Here is a 17,071-nt window from a genome sequence, read left to right on the forward strand (position 1 = left end):
AGTGCTTCCTTTATAGGCTATTGCAGTGTTTCTCAAACTGTGGTACGTGGGGCTTCTGCAGCTTCTTGTTTGTTTAATTCAGAGACGAATCTTTTATTGTACATTGGGTTAATCATTATGTAGAACTATCTTATCCATGTATAATATATCAGCACCGATACTGAAAAATTAGCTATCGGTTCAGCAGACATCCTAGTTGAGCCTTTATTTGGATGAATAAGTCTAATTTTCGCCTAGAACGTCTCATAATGTTTGAAGTTTTGCTCACACAAAGCTGTTCAGGAGTGATTTGAAGGATAAATAACAGTCACATAACACATTTGGCTCTCTTGTGTAATGAGTTAACTGCGTTTTAAGAAAATAAGTGCCATTGGTATTGGTTAATATCATGTATCAGCAGATAATTAAAGCCAAAGTGTTGATATCAGAACTGAAAGAGCTGGATTGGTGCATCCGTGTTGTAATCTCTTTTTAGACCATGTTTTGTCTTTATTCAGGCTTGACGTCATCTGGATTTAGACCTGGTGGTGCTCGTTCAGCTGGAGGACGGGTCAAAACTCTGTGGGAGAATTTGCTGTTTAACTGTCAAAATGCAGATTTGTTGACCCTGTTTGTGTATCTCTGTGATTACCGGGTCTATCCGTAATGAAACACATCTCAAACAACGTTCAACATCTTCTCTGTCAGTGTAAATAAACAAAAGTAAAGTTATTTTTTCACAATAGTTTGAGAAAGTGGTGCCAGTATTCAACCCCGAAGACGTGATTGTTGTCAGATGAAGGCAAGTTTACAGAGGCAGGCCGTTAGGTTTAATCATAGACCCCTGCCCTTCATCCCAAACTATGACACTGGAGAACATAAACGCAACCTTTTGGATTAATTAAAAGTATATTCCAGGTCCAATATAGTATTGGAGTAGTATATAGAGATTTAATTTAAACATAAATAGGGTTAAAAATGATTATAACCAAACCTTACACTCGTCGAAACCCACAACACTATAAGGACAAACTTGCTGAAGCGTATTTCAACTGTGATCTGATCTTAATTTTAGCCCAGACAAATGAACAGACTGAAAAGTGGTTGATGAAATGATAATTGTGTTTAAGCTCTTTCCATCGTCACATTATCACTTATAAAATTGGAGCTGGCAAGTGCGTGTTATTTACTTCGAAGGACAAACTGTAGCAGCTGCCTCCACTGCTCCTATTGTCAAGCTTCATACTGATATTTTGCAGTGACATCACGTTGGATAGGGGACAGCGTGTATCTCTATGGATGAATGTTCAGCAGTTACCAAGGATTAGTTTTCAGACAATCCAAAAACTGAAGTGGACTCAGATGGATTTAAACATCACGTTTTCAGGAACCTGTGATCGATACGTGGGTTTATGGGCCAGTTTAGGTGTTTGATTTTCATTAAAAAAGGTGAGAGTGCTAGCTTTTGATTGTCATGTCATCAGCTCACTTGTTGTAGTTCCGAGTTTGTCTTTCTTTTCATCAGATTGTGTTAAAACAAAGCTCAGATTAAATTCTTACTTGAATAACAGTTTCACACTGAGTAGTGCCTCCTGTTAGCTTCACTTCCAGGGAATGTTCATGACGTCAGGTTCAAAATATAAATGCCTATTCTCATCACACAGCTAACTGGTAAAGTATACAGACGGGCAGCGAGCCAACCAGTCCTCTGCCCACAACCACACAGGAAGTACCATAATTTAGGGATTTACAATTTGGGAAAAATATCTAATTTCCAATTTTTCTGACAAGCTTTGTGATTGCAGTTAGATTTGCGATTTACAGTTTAAAAATAGGACACTGTTCACATTTTAAAACGCATCCAGAAGCATTAAGCATTGTTAGTTTATAGGCATATCTCATGAGCTAACAAACTAATACAAGGCTCACCTGTGTTCAGGGTTTAGCGTTTTACAGGGTTAGCGTGTTTTGTGCAGAATAACACAGGATATTTTGTTGCTTCTGGGGGAAGTTATGGTATTTCAAAAATTGCAGCCTTTGCATCCACTTAAATTGCAACTTTCCATTATTTCCTGTACAAAACAATAAAAATATCATTACTCCGCAAAAACAACTGCTAAATTGCATAGCAAAATGTGATTTAAAATGTTAACTTTGAACAGAATCCTATTATTAAAACATAAATCGCAATTATAATCCCAGCGCTTGTCTGAAAAATTGCAGTTAGGCATTTTCCCAGATCATTCAGCTCTAATGGCGACCTGCTGGTTCCCTTAAATTGGCTCATTTTACCCACAAAGTCTGTGACATAATACCCAGTCCGAGTCCTGTTTGGGGTTTAAGTGTAGCTCTTTACCAGATCAATGGCTTTCTTTGTGTTTGAAGTCCTTCTGGTGCATGGAGCTCCAGGGGGGCTCCAGGAGGGGGCTGACCCAGGGCCTGCTCTTGTCCCTGGGCATCAGAGTGAAAGATGCAGGCCTGGGTTGATTAGCCTGACCCTGAGAAATTGTGTCTGAATGAGAGGGATCACTCTATGGGAGTTTTAAATAGACTTGGATTAGCCTCTAGCCTCCTACTTTTTGTTTGAATGCAGGGGGATTAGATATTATTCAGTCCAATGTTTTCTTGTTTGATGTAGAGTGTTGATAAATCCGTATAATCTCTCCTCCTCTTCCCCCTCTCCTCCCTCTCTCCGTCTCTTCACAGGACACAGAAGGAAGGCGGCAGCAGCAGCAGCAGAGGGACCCTACTCCTCCTAAGCCCAGACACATTTAAGGTTGCCATGTCTGTATGAACTTTCAGCTTGTCCCGCCTGCAGTGATGCACAGCCACAGCTCTCACTCGTCCCTCTGGTAGGAGACATCCCGGAGGACAGGAGACATGTTGGGACAGAGGCGCCGGGACCACTGCACTGAGTTCTGTTACTATAGCGACCTCTGCAGTAACCATGGAGACGGCGTGGAGGACCGGGCTGCCGTGCACTATTGTGATTGTTGTAGCGCTCGCCATGCAGGTTGCCAGAGGTCACAGACATGAGTTTGGCCAATCACAAGGTAAGAAGTACTACATAAAATAACTACAGTATTTTCCGGAGTATAAGTCGCACTTTTTTTCAGTTTGGCCGAGGGTGCGACTTATACTCAGATGCGATTTACATGTGAAATATGTTTTTTTCTTCATTATTATGCATTTTTTGGACGGTATGACTTGTACTCAGATGTGATTTATAAGTGAAATATGTTTTTTCTCTTCATTATTATGCATTTTTTGGACGGTATGACTTATACTCAGATGCGATTAATATGTGAAATATATTTTTTTCTTCATTATTATGCATTTTTTGGCTGATGCGACTTATACTCAGATGCGATCAATATATGTGAAATATATTTTTTTTTCTCATTATTATGCATTTTTTGGCAGGTGCGACTTATACTCCAGTGCGACTTATACTCCGGAAAATATAAATAAATACCTAACTTACCTCAGTGGTCTCTGTCAATGAGTGTAACCTTTTATGTGTCAAATCAATAGGTAGGTATGGATTAAAAGTTCAAGAGAAGATGCAATGAAATCTATGCAATAAAGTCCAAACTGGTCATATGAGAACACTGATTCAGTGCATCTATACTCAGGACCTTCCAGTTACCTTAAAGATGATGTATGATACTAAAAACGTGAAAAACAGATCAAGTTCATTTGAAATAGTATGCATCAGTCCAAACATATTCCTCACTTTCATAACGCATTCCGATCATCCTAATTTTTGACAGTGATGAGGTTATTTAAGTGCTGCTCACAACTTTCAGAGACCAGACCAAAGTTTTGCTGTCATGGTAATACTAAAAACTGAACTAGCATGCCAAAAACACAGCAGCTTTATTTCCTGGTTTGCAGGCGATACAATTCTTTATAATTTGATGCAGACAGCAGACAACGGTCTCATTTTATCTCAAGAGCTGCTTATACAATAAAAGTGCTATGGCCACTTTTACAGTAATAATGCATTATTAGCCTGCATGCTTTTTCAGATTTAAAGAGCGGGTATTGATTGGGGTATTAATTGTATAATCACCATCTTATGTTTTATTGTTTTGAAAATGCTATATTCGCCCAAAACAACATACTAACATGTTTAATAAGTTTCAGTTTTGTTTGTGACGAAAACCCACCCCTCTGTTTGCTCTCCGCGCTAAGTTACTTCCCCCTTCACAGTGATATCAATACAATCGGCAGCACATTGCATCTGGTTTGTGAAGCTGTAGTGTATTTTAAATCATGCCTTTGTGTATTTATGAAGAATTGCTGAGCAGGAGCAGGCTGAACATTGGGTTTGAATAGGGCATGTTTAAATGACTCAAACATGCATAAATGACATTGAAAACTTCTTCAGGCATATTTTTGATGAGGGAACAACATTGTAACATGGTAGCAAGCTCCAGTAAGTTGATTTTGAGTAATATCCTATCTTTAAAGTAGTGAGTGAGCAATGAGAATCCCACACGTGCTGGTACTGCCACATCTGCCCCGGTTGTAGAGTCGCAGAAGTCAGAATAACAGTCTTTGCCACTGACCCGTTCCATCTCCACCAACGTCTCATTCACACACTGCACATGACCATATATGACTGGAGATGCAGTGTAGTGACCCTTGTATCCAGGCTCCGTCTTCTGTCTTCATCTGAACTTGACCCTCATCACAAATCACATACAGCCACGTGGCCTCTCTGTCCTCGCACACTGAACCGGAGCAGGGCCAAATCCCTCAAAAGCACAGACATACACAAATACCCAGAATGCCCCTGTGTCGTCACCCAGAACAGGCCTGTCATTGTCTATTTCCTAAACTTAACCTTTGACTCCTCACAGTCACTTGTCTCTAATAGTCGACCCCAGAGCTTCCTTTTAAACACTAGTCTTTTGGGCAGATGTGGAGGAGCTGCTGCTCAGACTCTAATGAAAGACTGTCTCTGAGGCTGGTTTCTGCACAATGTATCAGAATTCAAAATTGCTATTTGAGTTGGCGCAATTATCAGATCGCAAAGGCTGCAGTTATTTGGACAAAATATCCAGTTTTTTTTATAGAAAGACTTTGTTGAAGCTTAGACCTCTGTGATTATGTTGGGATGTTGCATGAGATTCTTGTATTAGTTTTTCAGTTTATATTTCAGTCTTCTCAGATGCACTGTGCCCTCTGAACAGAATCCTCTTTTTGAACATACAATATATCGCTAATAATTGCACTACTTGCCAAAAAAAAAAAAAAAAGTTGAATTGCTATGTATGTTGTTGTATATGTCAGTTGTACCACATCTGTCCCAAGATGCGAGGTAGACGTGTATAAATCAAATATAGCTCTTACTGGTACCAATTGTAATCCTGAGTCATTCTTAATTACACAAGCATTAAGCATTAGGTTTCATTTATGTTGTAACGTCAGGCAAGATGGACTAAAAAGACAGAACTCGGAAGTACAAAAATGACGGAAGATCAAACGGTGAGTCATGAGTGGGGTGTGTGCCGTGGTCCAAGGGTAGAGCGTGAGTAACTGAGTCAGAGACGGGACGGACAGTACCGGTAGAGAAGGGGTCAGAGGTGGGAGAGCTGAGCGGGTCCAGGGTCTGGTGAGGAGCAAAAATATCCAGTTTAGCAAAGTCAAAAAAGCGAAAAACCATGAACAGAGCCAAGCAAGGCGTACCACAGAGGTACACAGATGATCTGGCGCTGGGTGTCAGGTCCTGGCTCCTCTTAACCTGCCCAGGTGCAGCTGATTGTCGATTAGCCCCAGGTGTGTGCACGGGAGGAGCCAAAATCTCCGCCCAGCTCCAGGCTCAGACACAGGAGGGAGGGGGGGGAGGTGCAAAAAAGGGCAGGACCGACAGGGATCATGACCATTTATTTATGTTGTCATTTTGTATTTTGGTTCTAAAGACAGTTATCCAATCAGACTGAGCCTGACCTTGAGTCTCTGTTTTGGGTTGTCAGTTTCAGTGCTAAAATAGAAGGACTCTCTCTGATCTGAATCCTCACTACCTAAACCCCAGCACCTGCAGCCAATCATTAATCAGTGCTAGTGCAGCCTCTTCAGCTCAGTGAGTGAATTTTAGAGGTTTGGAGCGTTCACATGAGGCACATACTGATTGGGAGAAAAACTTGTATGCGTCCTCTATCTGCAGGTCAAGGAAATATCAACTGATGTTCAAAAAGTGTAAGAGTGCAGGCTACAGTTCTTTTAAAACGTCTTCGTGTAAAGTGCTAGAGCTGCTCTGTAGACAGCAGACAGGAGGGGCTCTGAGTCGACCTGAGGCTGAGGGAGGGAGCTTTTTCCAGCAGAGTGCTTCCTTCCACTGTTTTGATTCAGTGATAACAAAAACAGGGTGATGCAGGGTTATGGGTGGACTAGTCATTTATCAGAGCTGTTCAGGAGCATGTGTACAGTGGGTGTAGCGTTAAATTTAGCATGTCTGCTTTCTCGGCTGGTAATATGTTTTGACAGCGTATAATGTGTAGTTTATGCTCTTTGTTCAAGATATGGGCAAAACTAGGTCAGTGGAGTGTTTTAAGTCTCCTAGTTTATCCTCTTGCTTTTAACACTGCAGGAGATGTTGGGTTTTCTTTTTACTATGATGCTGTTTTGAATGTTATTGCAGGTTTAATTTATTATGTTGTTGATCAAAGTGGAGCTCTTTGGAAGTGGTATTGTCTTTGTGAAGCCATTTGGTCGGCTGAAGTTGTTTTAAATGTGCTTTATAAATACACTTGATTTGAATTGTAACTTGTGACACATCAGGGTGAACTGGATCGGATCATTTCTTCTTCTCTTCTACAGTTGGTTGCTGTGTCCTTCTTGTCTTCTTGTTGTGGGGTGTCTGCTCCATCCCTGAAAATCTGGAAAAGGCAAAAACTATATTGTATTACGCTGCACTATGTAAGTTTTCTGTTGGATCTTTTATTTTTCATGTTTGTTTTATTACTTTTTCACCAAAATATTACAATCTCACATCAAACAAGTACAAGCACATGTTGCGATATTTAAAAAACAAACAAAAGAGAAGCATATTAGTAACCGCTAAGTGTTATAGTGGTTCAGTATTTGTCCAAAGTTGTTATTTAATTATTGTTATTTAATTTTGAGCTTGTTATTTAATCCATTTATTCTATTTTTCCTTAAATTTATCTTCTTTAAGTCTAAGAGTCAAGTTTTTTTTTACTTTCTGGACAATCTCAACCCAATCAGTGTCTCTGGTGGATCTTCTTGCCTCCATGGAGATGTCATTACTGTACTTTTCCCTGGAATGTTCCACAGTATGGCATTAAACTTCTATCCTTAACCTATCTAGGCAGGTTAAGGAAGTTGCAGGTCAAATGGAATCTGTGGTGAGATGAGCCCAATAAGAATGTGTTACATGTTACTTTTTAGCTATTAAAACATCTCTAATGTAATAAGTTCAAGATAGATAAGTTTAATGTCATACTGTGTAACATAGACAAAGCAATATCATCTCCATGGAGACGAGAGGATGTAGAACCTTCACCAGAAAACTAAATAAAATAAGTTGGTGCCTAGGCCTGTCACGATAACACATTTTGAAGTCTGATTTATCGCTAAAGTAAATATAGACGATAAACAATATTATTGTAACTAATTTATGCCACTGATACCAAGAGCAGATTTAAACCACAAAAACTATTCTAAATCTACAATATTGTTAAAAAAAGCATGAGTTGCAATAAATAAACAGCAGAATGAAACACTTTAGTACTTAATCTGCATCTGTAATGAGTCATAGAAGTTATTAATTCAACCTTTTACAGCTTAAATCTTATCATGTAGCCAAAAAATAAACCAAAATCTCCAAGTAGTGCAAAGAAATTGTACACACAATAAATACTGACCCCAAAAAATATTGTTCCAGCTTTCATATATTGCAGTCGATGTAGTAATTATCACGACATGTCTATTGATGCCTTCACTCGACCTCCGCAACATCGACTACGTTCCTCTCTTCAAATCACGACTCAAAACTCAAATGTTCAGACAATCCTACACCACATAACGAGTCACACCATCATCCAGTTTTGTATTGTAGTATGTGTGTGTGTTTTTTTCACCTTTTCTTATGTTTTAACTTCTGTACAGCGTCCTTTCTTGCTTTGAAAGACACTTATTTGGCCTGTCACAATAATTACTACAGTATATCGAGTGATCGTTCAATATATGACAGATGGAACAATATTTATCATGGGGACTTTTTCTGTAGTAGTGAAGAACATTTTGTCATTTTTCTGTTCTAGGATGAGACTTGAGGTTTAGAGGGTTGAATAAATAACTAATTATAGATACAAACTTAGTACTTAGACTGCAGTTCAAGTTTTTTAACCATATTTAGGGTTAGAGGTTTTTGGAGAGAATTCTACTTTATCGTGACAGGCCTAGCCCTTATAAATAAAATGTATTCTTAATATTATCATTATTTGACTTGTTCATAGATTTATAAACACATCTGACCTAATTTATTTCGGTACTGGTCACACTTGGTTTCCTGTGTTCCTAAACAGGGTCTGGCTCTGGTTAGTGCTCACTTAATTCTGTGTGCGGTCCCATTATAGCTCAGTGGAGGTCGGCCTTATCTTGTTTTTAGCACTATTCTTTGATTCTCAGCAGGAGTTTCCTCTGCATCAAACACAGCGGTCCAGTGCACCAGCTGTTTACTCTTTGTGGTTTGTAAGAGCTGGGACTCTGTGAACTGTGCGGTGGGAAACAACCCTGGGTGAAAGACATGGGAAGAAACGCTGTGCTGTTTTTACTGCAGGCTGCAAGACAAAAGAATGAAGCAGACAATATATTACGTTTATTTTAAGCCTTTTCCCTCTGCAAAGTCAACACGAAATGTCTGTCCATTACTAGGCTTGTCAGGATAAGCTATATTATTGAAAACAAAGCATAAAGCAAAATTATCCTACAAAAAGTACTCTAAAAATGTGCAAAATATGAACTGCAATAAAAACATAACAGAATGCAGCACTTAAGTAGTTAATTTGTGTTTATAATGAGTCATAGAAGTTTATAATTTGACTTTCTACAGCTCAAATGTCATCATGGTACAGAAAATTTACCAAATATTTCTGACTAGTACAAAGTAAAAGCACCACAATAAATACTGATCACCAAAAATTATTGTTCTGTGTGTCATGTTTTGAATGATAAGTCCATATAGTAATTATCGTGACAGGCCTACACATTACAATGCTGCAAGTCAAATTATAGATTTACTCACTTTTACAAATTAAAGATAAACTATATTACTTTTTTGGTGAAGGGTCCATCATGTGCTTGCCTCTATAATACTTGTGATGGCATTCTTTATCCTAAATCTTTACTTGCATTGTTATCTATTTTTATGGATCTCTTTGACCTTACCTTCGCGATACTATGTGTTATTATGCACGGGCCTATCTCTTGCCTGTTAGCCTACGAGACGATGTGTCCAGCAGCCTCGAGCCACTTGGACTAGACTAAACTGGTATGATTGTTTTGATGATATAAAAACTCTATATGTATGTTTATTTGGCAGCTGAAGGGACAATAGCTCTTTGACAATTGCGCTTTGATTCAAGACAACTTCTCTTTTGATTTATATTTTGAAGGATTTTTATTATTAGAAATTCCACAACATACTCTAGACCAGGGGTGTCCAAACTTTTTTCACCGAGGGCCGCATACTGAAACATATTTGAAGAGGAGGGCCACAAACCAGAGTCGATACAGGGAGTCAAACACAGGTTTGACAGAAACATTGTACCATTAATAAGACTTGGAAGATTATTTTTAGGTCTTATTCAGGTTATAGAGGTAGAATCGCTTCAATTTGTAGTAAAAGTACTTCCTGATCAATTGGGCCAGTTTAGGAGGAGGCATAAGGACCAACAAAAATTGGGCTGAGGGCCGCATTTGGCCCCTGGGCCGTAGTTTGGACAGCCCTGCTCTAGACCATTGGAGATGTTATTGCTTTGCCTGGATTGTTACACTTTATTTTATCTCTCCATCGAGACAAGCAGGTGACACCACCAGGCCATGTTACAGGTCACGTCTGCGGAGAAGCGACCCCACTCACAGTAAAATGCATGTTTTTCAGCTACCCATGAGAAAGTCACATCATACACTTCTAAATGAAGTTTTAGTATTGAGTGATCGACAAACTGGCACTGACAGACACTTCAGTCAGTCAAATTTTTACTATTTAAGGTTTATTGACTTGACTGCAAACAATAAAAAGCTTTATAACAATCAAACCCAGAAAGTAAGGCTGGTGCGCTGTTAACCTGCTAGTTGTTTGCATTACCGTGATGACAAAACACTGCTCTGGCCTCTGAAAGTCACATCGTACACCTATAATTAAAGGTTTAGCATTGAGTGACAGACAAACTCCTGATACATACAGACACTTCATTTAGTAATGCATGTAATATTTCACTGTACAGGGCTTAAAGTTGCATGACCGAAACAGACAGAAGCAAACTGTGTGCCCAATACATGCGTACATTTACTTTATATACAAATTACAATTAAAGACAAATCATTTATACACTTAAAATGAACTTCCTAAACACAGTCAAAGTCATCCAAAAATCTGAATGTGTGAATGTGGAACACTACAGGAGACCCCATAAACAGCTGTGTTGCCTGGAAGGACTTGGCAGTGTCTGAATATCTTTTAAGCTCATTACATTTGCTGTTTTTCTTTAGTCGTGCTGCCTGTTGTGTTCACAGTTTAACTTACAGTGAAGTTTTATGTGCCGTTCGATTTTTAATATCCTTACTGGACATGGACGTGTGGGAGTTACATAATGAGTTTGGAGCTGTGACATAATTCTGCTTGTGCTGTGGTGTATGATTGGACTGTGCAATTAATCAAATTTTAATTGTGATCGCATCAAATTCAGGCTAATTCGTTTTTTTAATCAAGATTGAGAATGAGATGGCCAGGCCTGTCACGATAATACATTTTGATGTGCGCTATATTGCTGAAGAAAATAGAGATGATAAACGATAATATTGACTCTAATTTGAGCCACTGACACAATAAACCAAATCATGAGCTGCAATAAATAACAGAAGGAAACGCTTTAGTACTACGTATTAGAGATCGACCGATATGGGTTTTATCATGGCCGATGTCAATACCGTTTGTTTAGGATCCAGAGAAGCTGATGTTGGATAAGCTCTACCGATATTTGACCGATACGTAGGGCTCATTTTGGTCATTTTACCCAGGTTATCCAATTTGAATTTAGTATAAACCCATCCACAACCTTGTTTTATTACAAACTGGGTAAGAGGACAGTGAAGTCACATTTTTACAGCGCTCTTTCTGGACTAAAGTGTTTTAAAGCTTTATGCATGTACTCTTTACGCATATGGAGGCAGCTGGTCAAACTAAATATCGGCCTCTGCTGGAGATTTAAGTCCGAGCTGATACGCTACAAAGTGTAAATATCAGCCCAGTTTATCGACCAACTGATGTCGGTCTATGTCTAGTTTGTATCTATGAGTCAAGTTATTTATTCAATGTTTTATAGCTTAAATCTCATCATGCAGCCAAAAAATAACCCAAAATTTAGCAGTAGTGCAAAGAAAACATGATAAATATTGACCCCAAAAAATTATTGTTCCAGCTTTCATATATTGAACGATAAGTCGATATAGTGGTTATCATCTGATGTCTGAGTTTTTTAAAAAAGAGAAGTCTACAGCCAAAGCTCTGTCAGTAACACATGTGGTTTTGAGCAGAGTTCAGACTTTGGAGGAGGAAATGTGACACATTTTTTGCGTTAAATGGCATTGATTAAAAGTCTTGTTTATGTTCATTAAGTCAGTACTGGAAGCCATTTTTATTTGGTTTTTGAAAAGACGAAATAAATTCTAATCGAAAATGGAGATCGACCAATATGAGGGGGAAAAAAAGCCCTCGATCAAATACAGATTTCAGTAATTGGCTTAGGTTTTTATTAATCAACAGGCCTGCAGCCGACCCTCTAGTAAAAGCACACGGTTTGAACTTTGAATGGTTTGAACTTTGTATTGTGATTTTAATGTCTTTCTTATTCTGTAAAGCACTTTGATTTACCTTGTGTACGAATTCTGCTATACAAATAAACTTGCCTTGCCGTTGAAGGAATAAATAAATACAAAATATATAATCATGACAATTTTATAAGCAACTGTAAGTCATTTAATGGAAAAAACAAAACAATAACACATGAATCCAGCGATACTTCATGAATACAGCACAGGGACTAAAGGTCAGATGGAGATTGTGCCGAGGTGTTGACCTTTGACCCTGCTCTTTGTGCGTGTGTTAGCATCGACTGTAAATATTCACTGAGCTGTAGTGTATAGACCATAGTTTGAACAGACTCAGACAGGAAGTATACTGTTTCACTGTTTCCATGGAGACGCCCCGCTGGCCTCAGAGGTTGTACTTCGAGGAAAAATGTCTCGTCAGCAAACGACCAAAATTTCCACTTTTTTTCCAATGCGGTTATGCAATAAAGGCTAAAACCAGATTCTATTGGCAAATGCTGTTACTACAACTTATGTAATACAATGAAAATACTGTTACTGCAAAAAAATGAATGTTTAGATTAGGTCTTGTTAAAATGAATAATGCATTAGTCTTATAGGGCATTTTCCCAGACTCTAAAAAGTTGCTTTCCAAAGTTGTACATTATCCATTCACTCCACAGTCGATTGTAGCCACAGCTGCCCTCGGGTAGACTGACGGTGAGTGAGGCTGTCAATCTGCGCCATCAGCCTCTCCAACCACAATCACTCACTCACACACTACATTCATACTAAGCAAAGTGGGGGAAGTGTCTTGCCTAAGGACACAATAGCAGTATTCTCTAAATCCTGTACTAATCAGGCCCAACCTTGTGTAGCTTTCGATATCAGGTGATCGCCAAAATTATGTGAATTCAGAACGATGGTCTTACTTTTTAGTCTTTAAAAAATATTATAAAGCATTATATTGTAAGTAAGACTGGTGCGCTGTTAGCATACTAGTTGTTAGCATTACTGTGATGGCAAAACTCTCTGCTCTGGCCTCTGAACTCTGTGAAAAATGCTTATAAACATATTGATATGAATAATTAGGATGGTAGGAACGTAGGAAAGTGAGAAATACATTTGGACCACTGCAAACCGTTTAAAATGAATTACCAGTAGTTGTTTTTTTCACATTTTTAAGGCTCTTTTAATACTAGGTGTGAACTACAATAGAACATAACATTTGTGTCTTTGTTTTTTCTGTCTATAGCTGCGTTCCTGTCCAGTCTGGGTCACTATGAGGTCGCCGTCCCGGTACGAGTGGATCCTGAAGGGGGCGCACTGGACACAACTCACCAACAGCACAGAAGAAGAAGACGCAGCACTGACGACAAGCTGCCCGACTCTGTATTACTCCATAATCTCTAATAACTCTAATCTTTACTCCGCTCAAACATGTAAACATTTATAGTTCATATGACAGGTTTTCAGAAATACAGGAAATAGCAGCGAGTTTTAAAACAGGAAACTTCTGCCTCGTGGTTTTTCATTTATGAGAAATGAACATATTTTTCGGACAGTTTAAACATTAATTTCACAAACTAAAGGCTATATCAGTTATTTTTCTTCGTCTAATCATAACTATTGTGTAATTTAGACAAGTCTTGACCTCTGTTAACATTATGGCTGCTAGGTAACAATTTCTGATGTCAAATCTACTGGAAGTAAAATTGTAAACTTCACCAAAATAAAAAGACAAAAATGGGGAGAATTTTTTGTAAAATCTTTAAATATAATAATAACTGTTTTAGTGAAATTCTTTGTTTCACCTGTCATATGCACTTTAAAGGTAATTTTTCTGCTTTTCTCCATGGATGTTATTGTTTTGCCTGAAATGTCCCACAACATGGCATTACACTTATCTATCTTGCATTTATTCAATTACAGCTTGTGCTTCCACCTGCTTGTCTACATGGATATAGATACGTTAAATGCCGTACTGTGGAGCATTGCAGGCAAAATATTGAGATATCCATGGAGAAATAAACAGCTGGCAGATCCTTGACTAGAAAAGTTACATAGTACATCTTTAAACAGCGCAAAATGTTAATAAACTCCTGTCTGTTCTTGCCTGCAGCTCTTCTACCAGCTCTCCACATCCAACAACAACTTCCTGTTAAACCTGACGCTACAGGGGGGGCTGCTGTCTCGCCAGTTCAGGGTGGAGTACTGGAAGAGGGGACGCCTGGCCTGGAGTCACCCGTACGCCCCCTACTGTCACTATGTGGGACACCTCCAGGACCGGCCACACTCCAGTAAAGTGGCTCTAAGCAACTGCAACGGCCTGGTAAGTCTCATGTGTCATCCCCAGTTTGTCCTCAGGGCATCAAATTTGTCTTTTTGATCAGATTATAAGTAATAAAGCATTTCACTTAAAAATATGGATGTAAATTTTTTAAGTCATGCAACAAATACGTTTATTTCCCAGATAAATTTATTTTATATGATCATACCGTGGCGTTGATACCTTTCAGCTGACGTCATCAACATTCAGTGGAAATGTGATGCTAACCGGAGGCACTGCTCTGTCTGAAGTTACTCTGTTCCTCAAGTTTGACTTTGATCTGGGACCATGAACAACACGTATTGATGAGGGGCTCCCGAAAATATGTTGTTTTATATCCATTTTGTATTTTTTCTTGAGTATAGTTGCGCTTGCTAATGTGCGCATTGTGTCACCATGGTAACTGCTGAACATTCCTCCATAGACAGACGTGCAGCCTCCCAATGTGGAGGCTTTAAACATACATAACCTACGAGGCTCCCCCATAACTTCGGGATTCAAAACACAGCTCTCTGGTGATTGTGTCAGTGCCAGACCAGACACTAAAGAATGTGCACTCATTGAAATAGCTCTTATTTTCCACACCTGCTCACACCTGGACACCGCTGCTGGGTGTTTATGAATGAGGGAAAATACGACTCCCGGTCCCCGTATAGTGAAGTCTAGACGATGTTGTGGAACTTTCGGAGTATAGAAAATGTAATGTTATCTTAAGTCTAATGTTTCGTCGTGTGGTAGAAGCGCAGCACCGGTTTTAAGCATTAGCAGGAGATTCCAGGAGGTAATTAAGAGTTTTCAGGAAAGAATTACATATGATAAAGATAGCTCATTACATAGGATTTGGTGGACAATGATAGTTAATCTTTTTATTATTTTTATTTAGTAATCTTTCAGTGTAAACCACAAGTTTGTTAACAGATATTTTCAGTATCAAAAGTGAAGTGGAACATAATGTGATTTCAAGAGAAACATTTAGAATAGTCATAAAATAGAATATAAAAATGTAAATTGTTATGGCAAATGATAAGCACAGGTTGGCAGGCTTCCGTCTGTCCCGGGGCAACTATGGCTGTAGAAGTCTCTTAGCATTTATTACTATTAACTTAGTCCAAGTGGAAATCAGAGCCTCTTTCGTCATGTCATTGGAGAATCAAACTCACAATGGAAAATTAGGTACTTATTAATTGTAAAATATATAGAATTTATAAAGTGCTTTTCCACCTTCTAGGCCACACGTGTCAAACTCAAGGCTCGTGGGCCAAACGTGGCCCTCCACATCATTTTACGTGGCCCTCAACAGGGTAAATTAAAAGGTTTAATGTCATTTTATCAGAAGATACGCAGTTACACAGACATATTTTTACATCCAGGCAAATCCATATTCAACATTTGTAACTTGAATAAGTAATAAATACAGAAACAGTTAATTAACAAGTAAAAAAAAGTAGTTATATTTATTTTACATCTGGCCCTTTGAGAGCAGCCATTTTGCTGATGTGGCCCTGGGTGAAAATGTGTTTGACACCTCTGTTCTAGGCTCTCAAAGTACTCACCACTCATCCATTCACACACATTCATACACCAGTGTACGCAGACACTGAAGGCAAGGTGGGTTAGGTGTCTTGCCCAAGGCCACAATGACAGTATTCATCTGTGGGAGCTGGAATCACGTCGCCAACTGAGCTACTGTAACCTAAAACGCGTAAAATGATGTTGCGTTTCAATCCAAAGCAGTTCAGTTGGTGAAAATGTATGGTCTGTTTTCCTCCACTCTGGACTCGGACCGTTCTCATGACCAGGCGTTTTAAAGGTCCATATTGTGTGTAGGTGCATCCGTATCAGGAGGCAGCCACATGTGTCTTCAAACAGACCAGAGGATGAGCGATCGCCTGCACTAAAGGGATGATATGTGCTCTTGACGTTTTTATGAATCACGATTTAGATCAACATCAGACAGCCACAGTGTGTCTGAACATACAGTAAATGTTAAAGGCGCTGTACCTGATTTTTACTGTACTCAAAATGTAGTTCGTTTTAAACAGTTTGCAGTGGTCCAAAGTTATTCCTCAGTGACCTTATTCATTCCCAACATCACAATTATTCACAATTAGTTTATAAATACTTTTCACAACTTTCAGAGGCCAGAGCTTAGAGTTTAGATGACAACAACTAGTATTCTAACAGCGCAGTTCCTTGTTATCGGACAATAAAACACTTTTAATTTGATACAGACAAATTTTACTCAACTACACAGAAAAAATTGTGTACAGCCACTTTAAAGCACAGCACAGGGGGACAGGAGGTCTACAAATGCCTGGAATGACATTGATCTGAGTGTATATTTGTCGTTTTTAGTTGGAGAGCCCTTAGGTCTGTCAAGATAAATACTATATTGACTTATCGTTTAATACATGGTATATGGAATAATACATTTTGGGGGTGAATATTTATCAAGAGTACTTTTTCTTTGTATAGTCGTAATTTTAGTTTGTTTTTTTGTTTTTTTGTATTATGATGAGATTAGAGCTTTTAAAAGTTATTATGAATTCATTATAGACAAAAAATATAATACATAAGTGTTGCATTCTGTTATTTATTTATTGCAGTTCATGTTTTTTAACAATATTGAACATTTAGAATGCAGCATATTTCTTCAGGCCTAACCGCCGTATCATATTGCTCATGATATCTTGATATATT

General features: G+C 38.6%; 1 protein-coding gene across 1 annotated transcript in view; it reads left to right on the top strand.

The window, feature by feature from the left end:
• Positions 1 to 2,739: 2,739 nt before the first annotated feature.
• adamts10 (ADAM metallopeptidase with thrombospondin type 1 motif, 10) overlaps positions 2,740 to 17,071 on the top strand; it is a 69,553-nt gene continuing 55,221 nt past the window's right edge. The window contains exons 1-3 of the mRNA XM_033964814.2: positions 2,740 to 3,032; positions 13,298 to 13,434; positions 14,165 to 14,374. Coding sequence (XP_033820705.1) covers positions 2,927 to 3,032; positions 13,298 to 13,434; positions 14,165 to 14,374 — 453 coding nt within the window. The 5' untranslated portion in view covers positions 2,740 to 2,926. The remainder of the gene's footprint in view (positions 3,033 to 13,297; positions 13,435 to 14,164; positions 14,375 to 17,071) is intronic.

This window comes from Periophthalmus magnuspinnatus, chromosome 4, assembly GCF_009829125.3.
Source record: "Periophthalmus magnuspinnatus isolate fPerMag1 chromosome 4, fPerMag1.2.pri, whole genome shotgun sequence".
Classification (NCBI taxonomy): domain Eukaryota; kingdom Metazoa; phylum Chordata; class Actinopteri; order Gobiiformes; family Gobiidae; genus Periophthalmus; species Periophthalmus magnuspinnatus.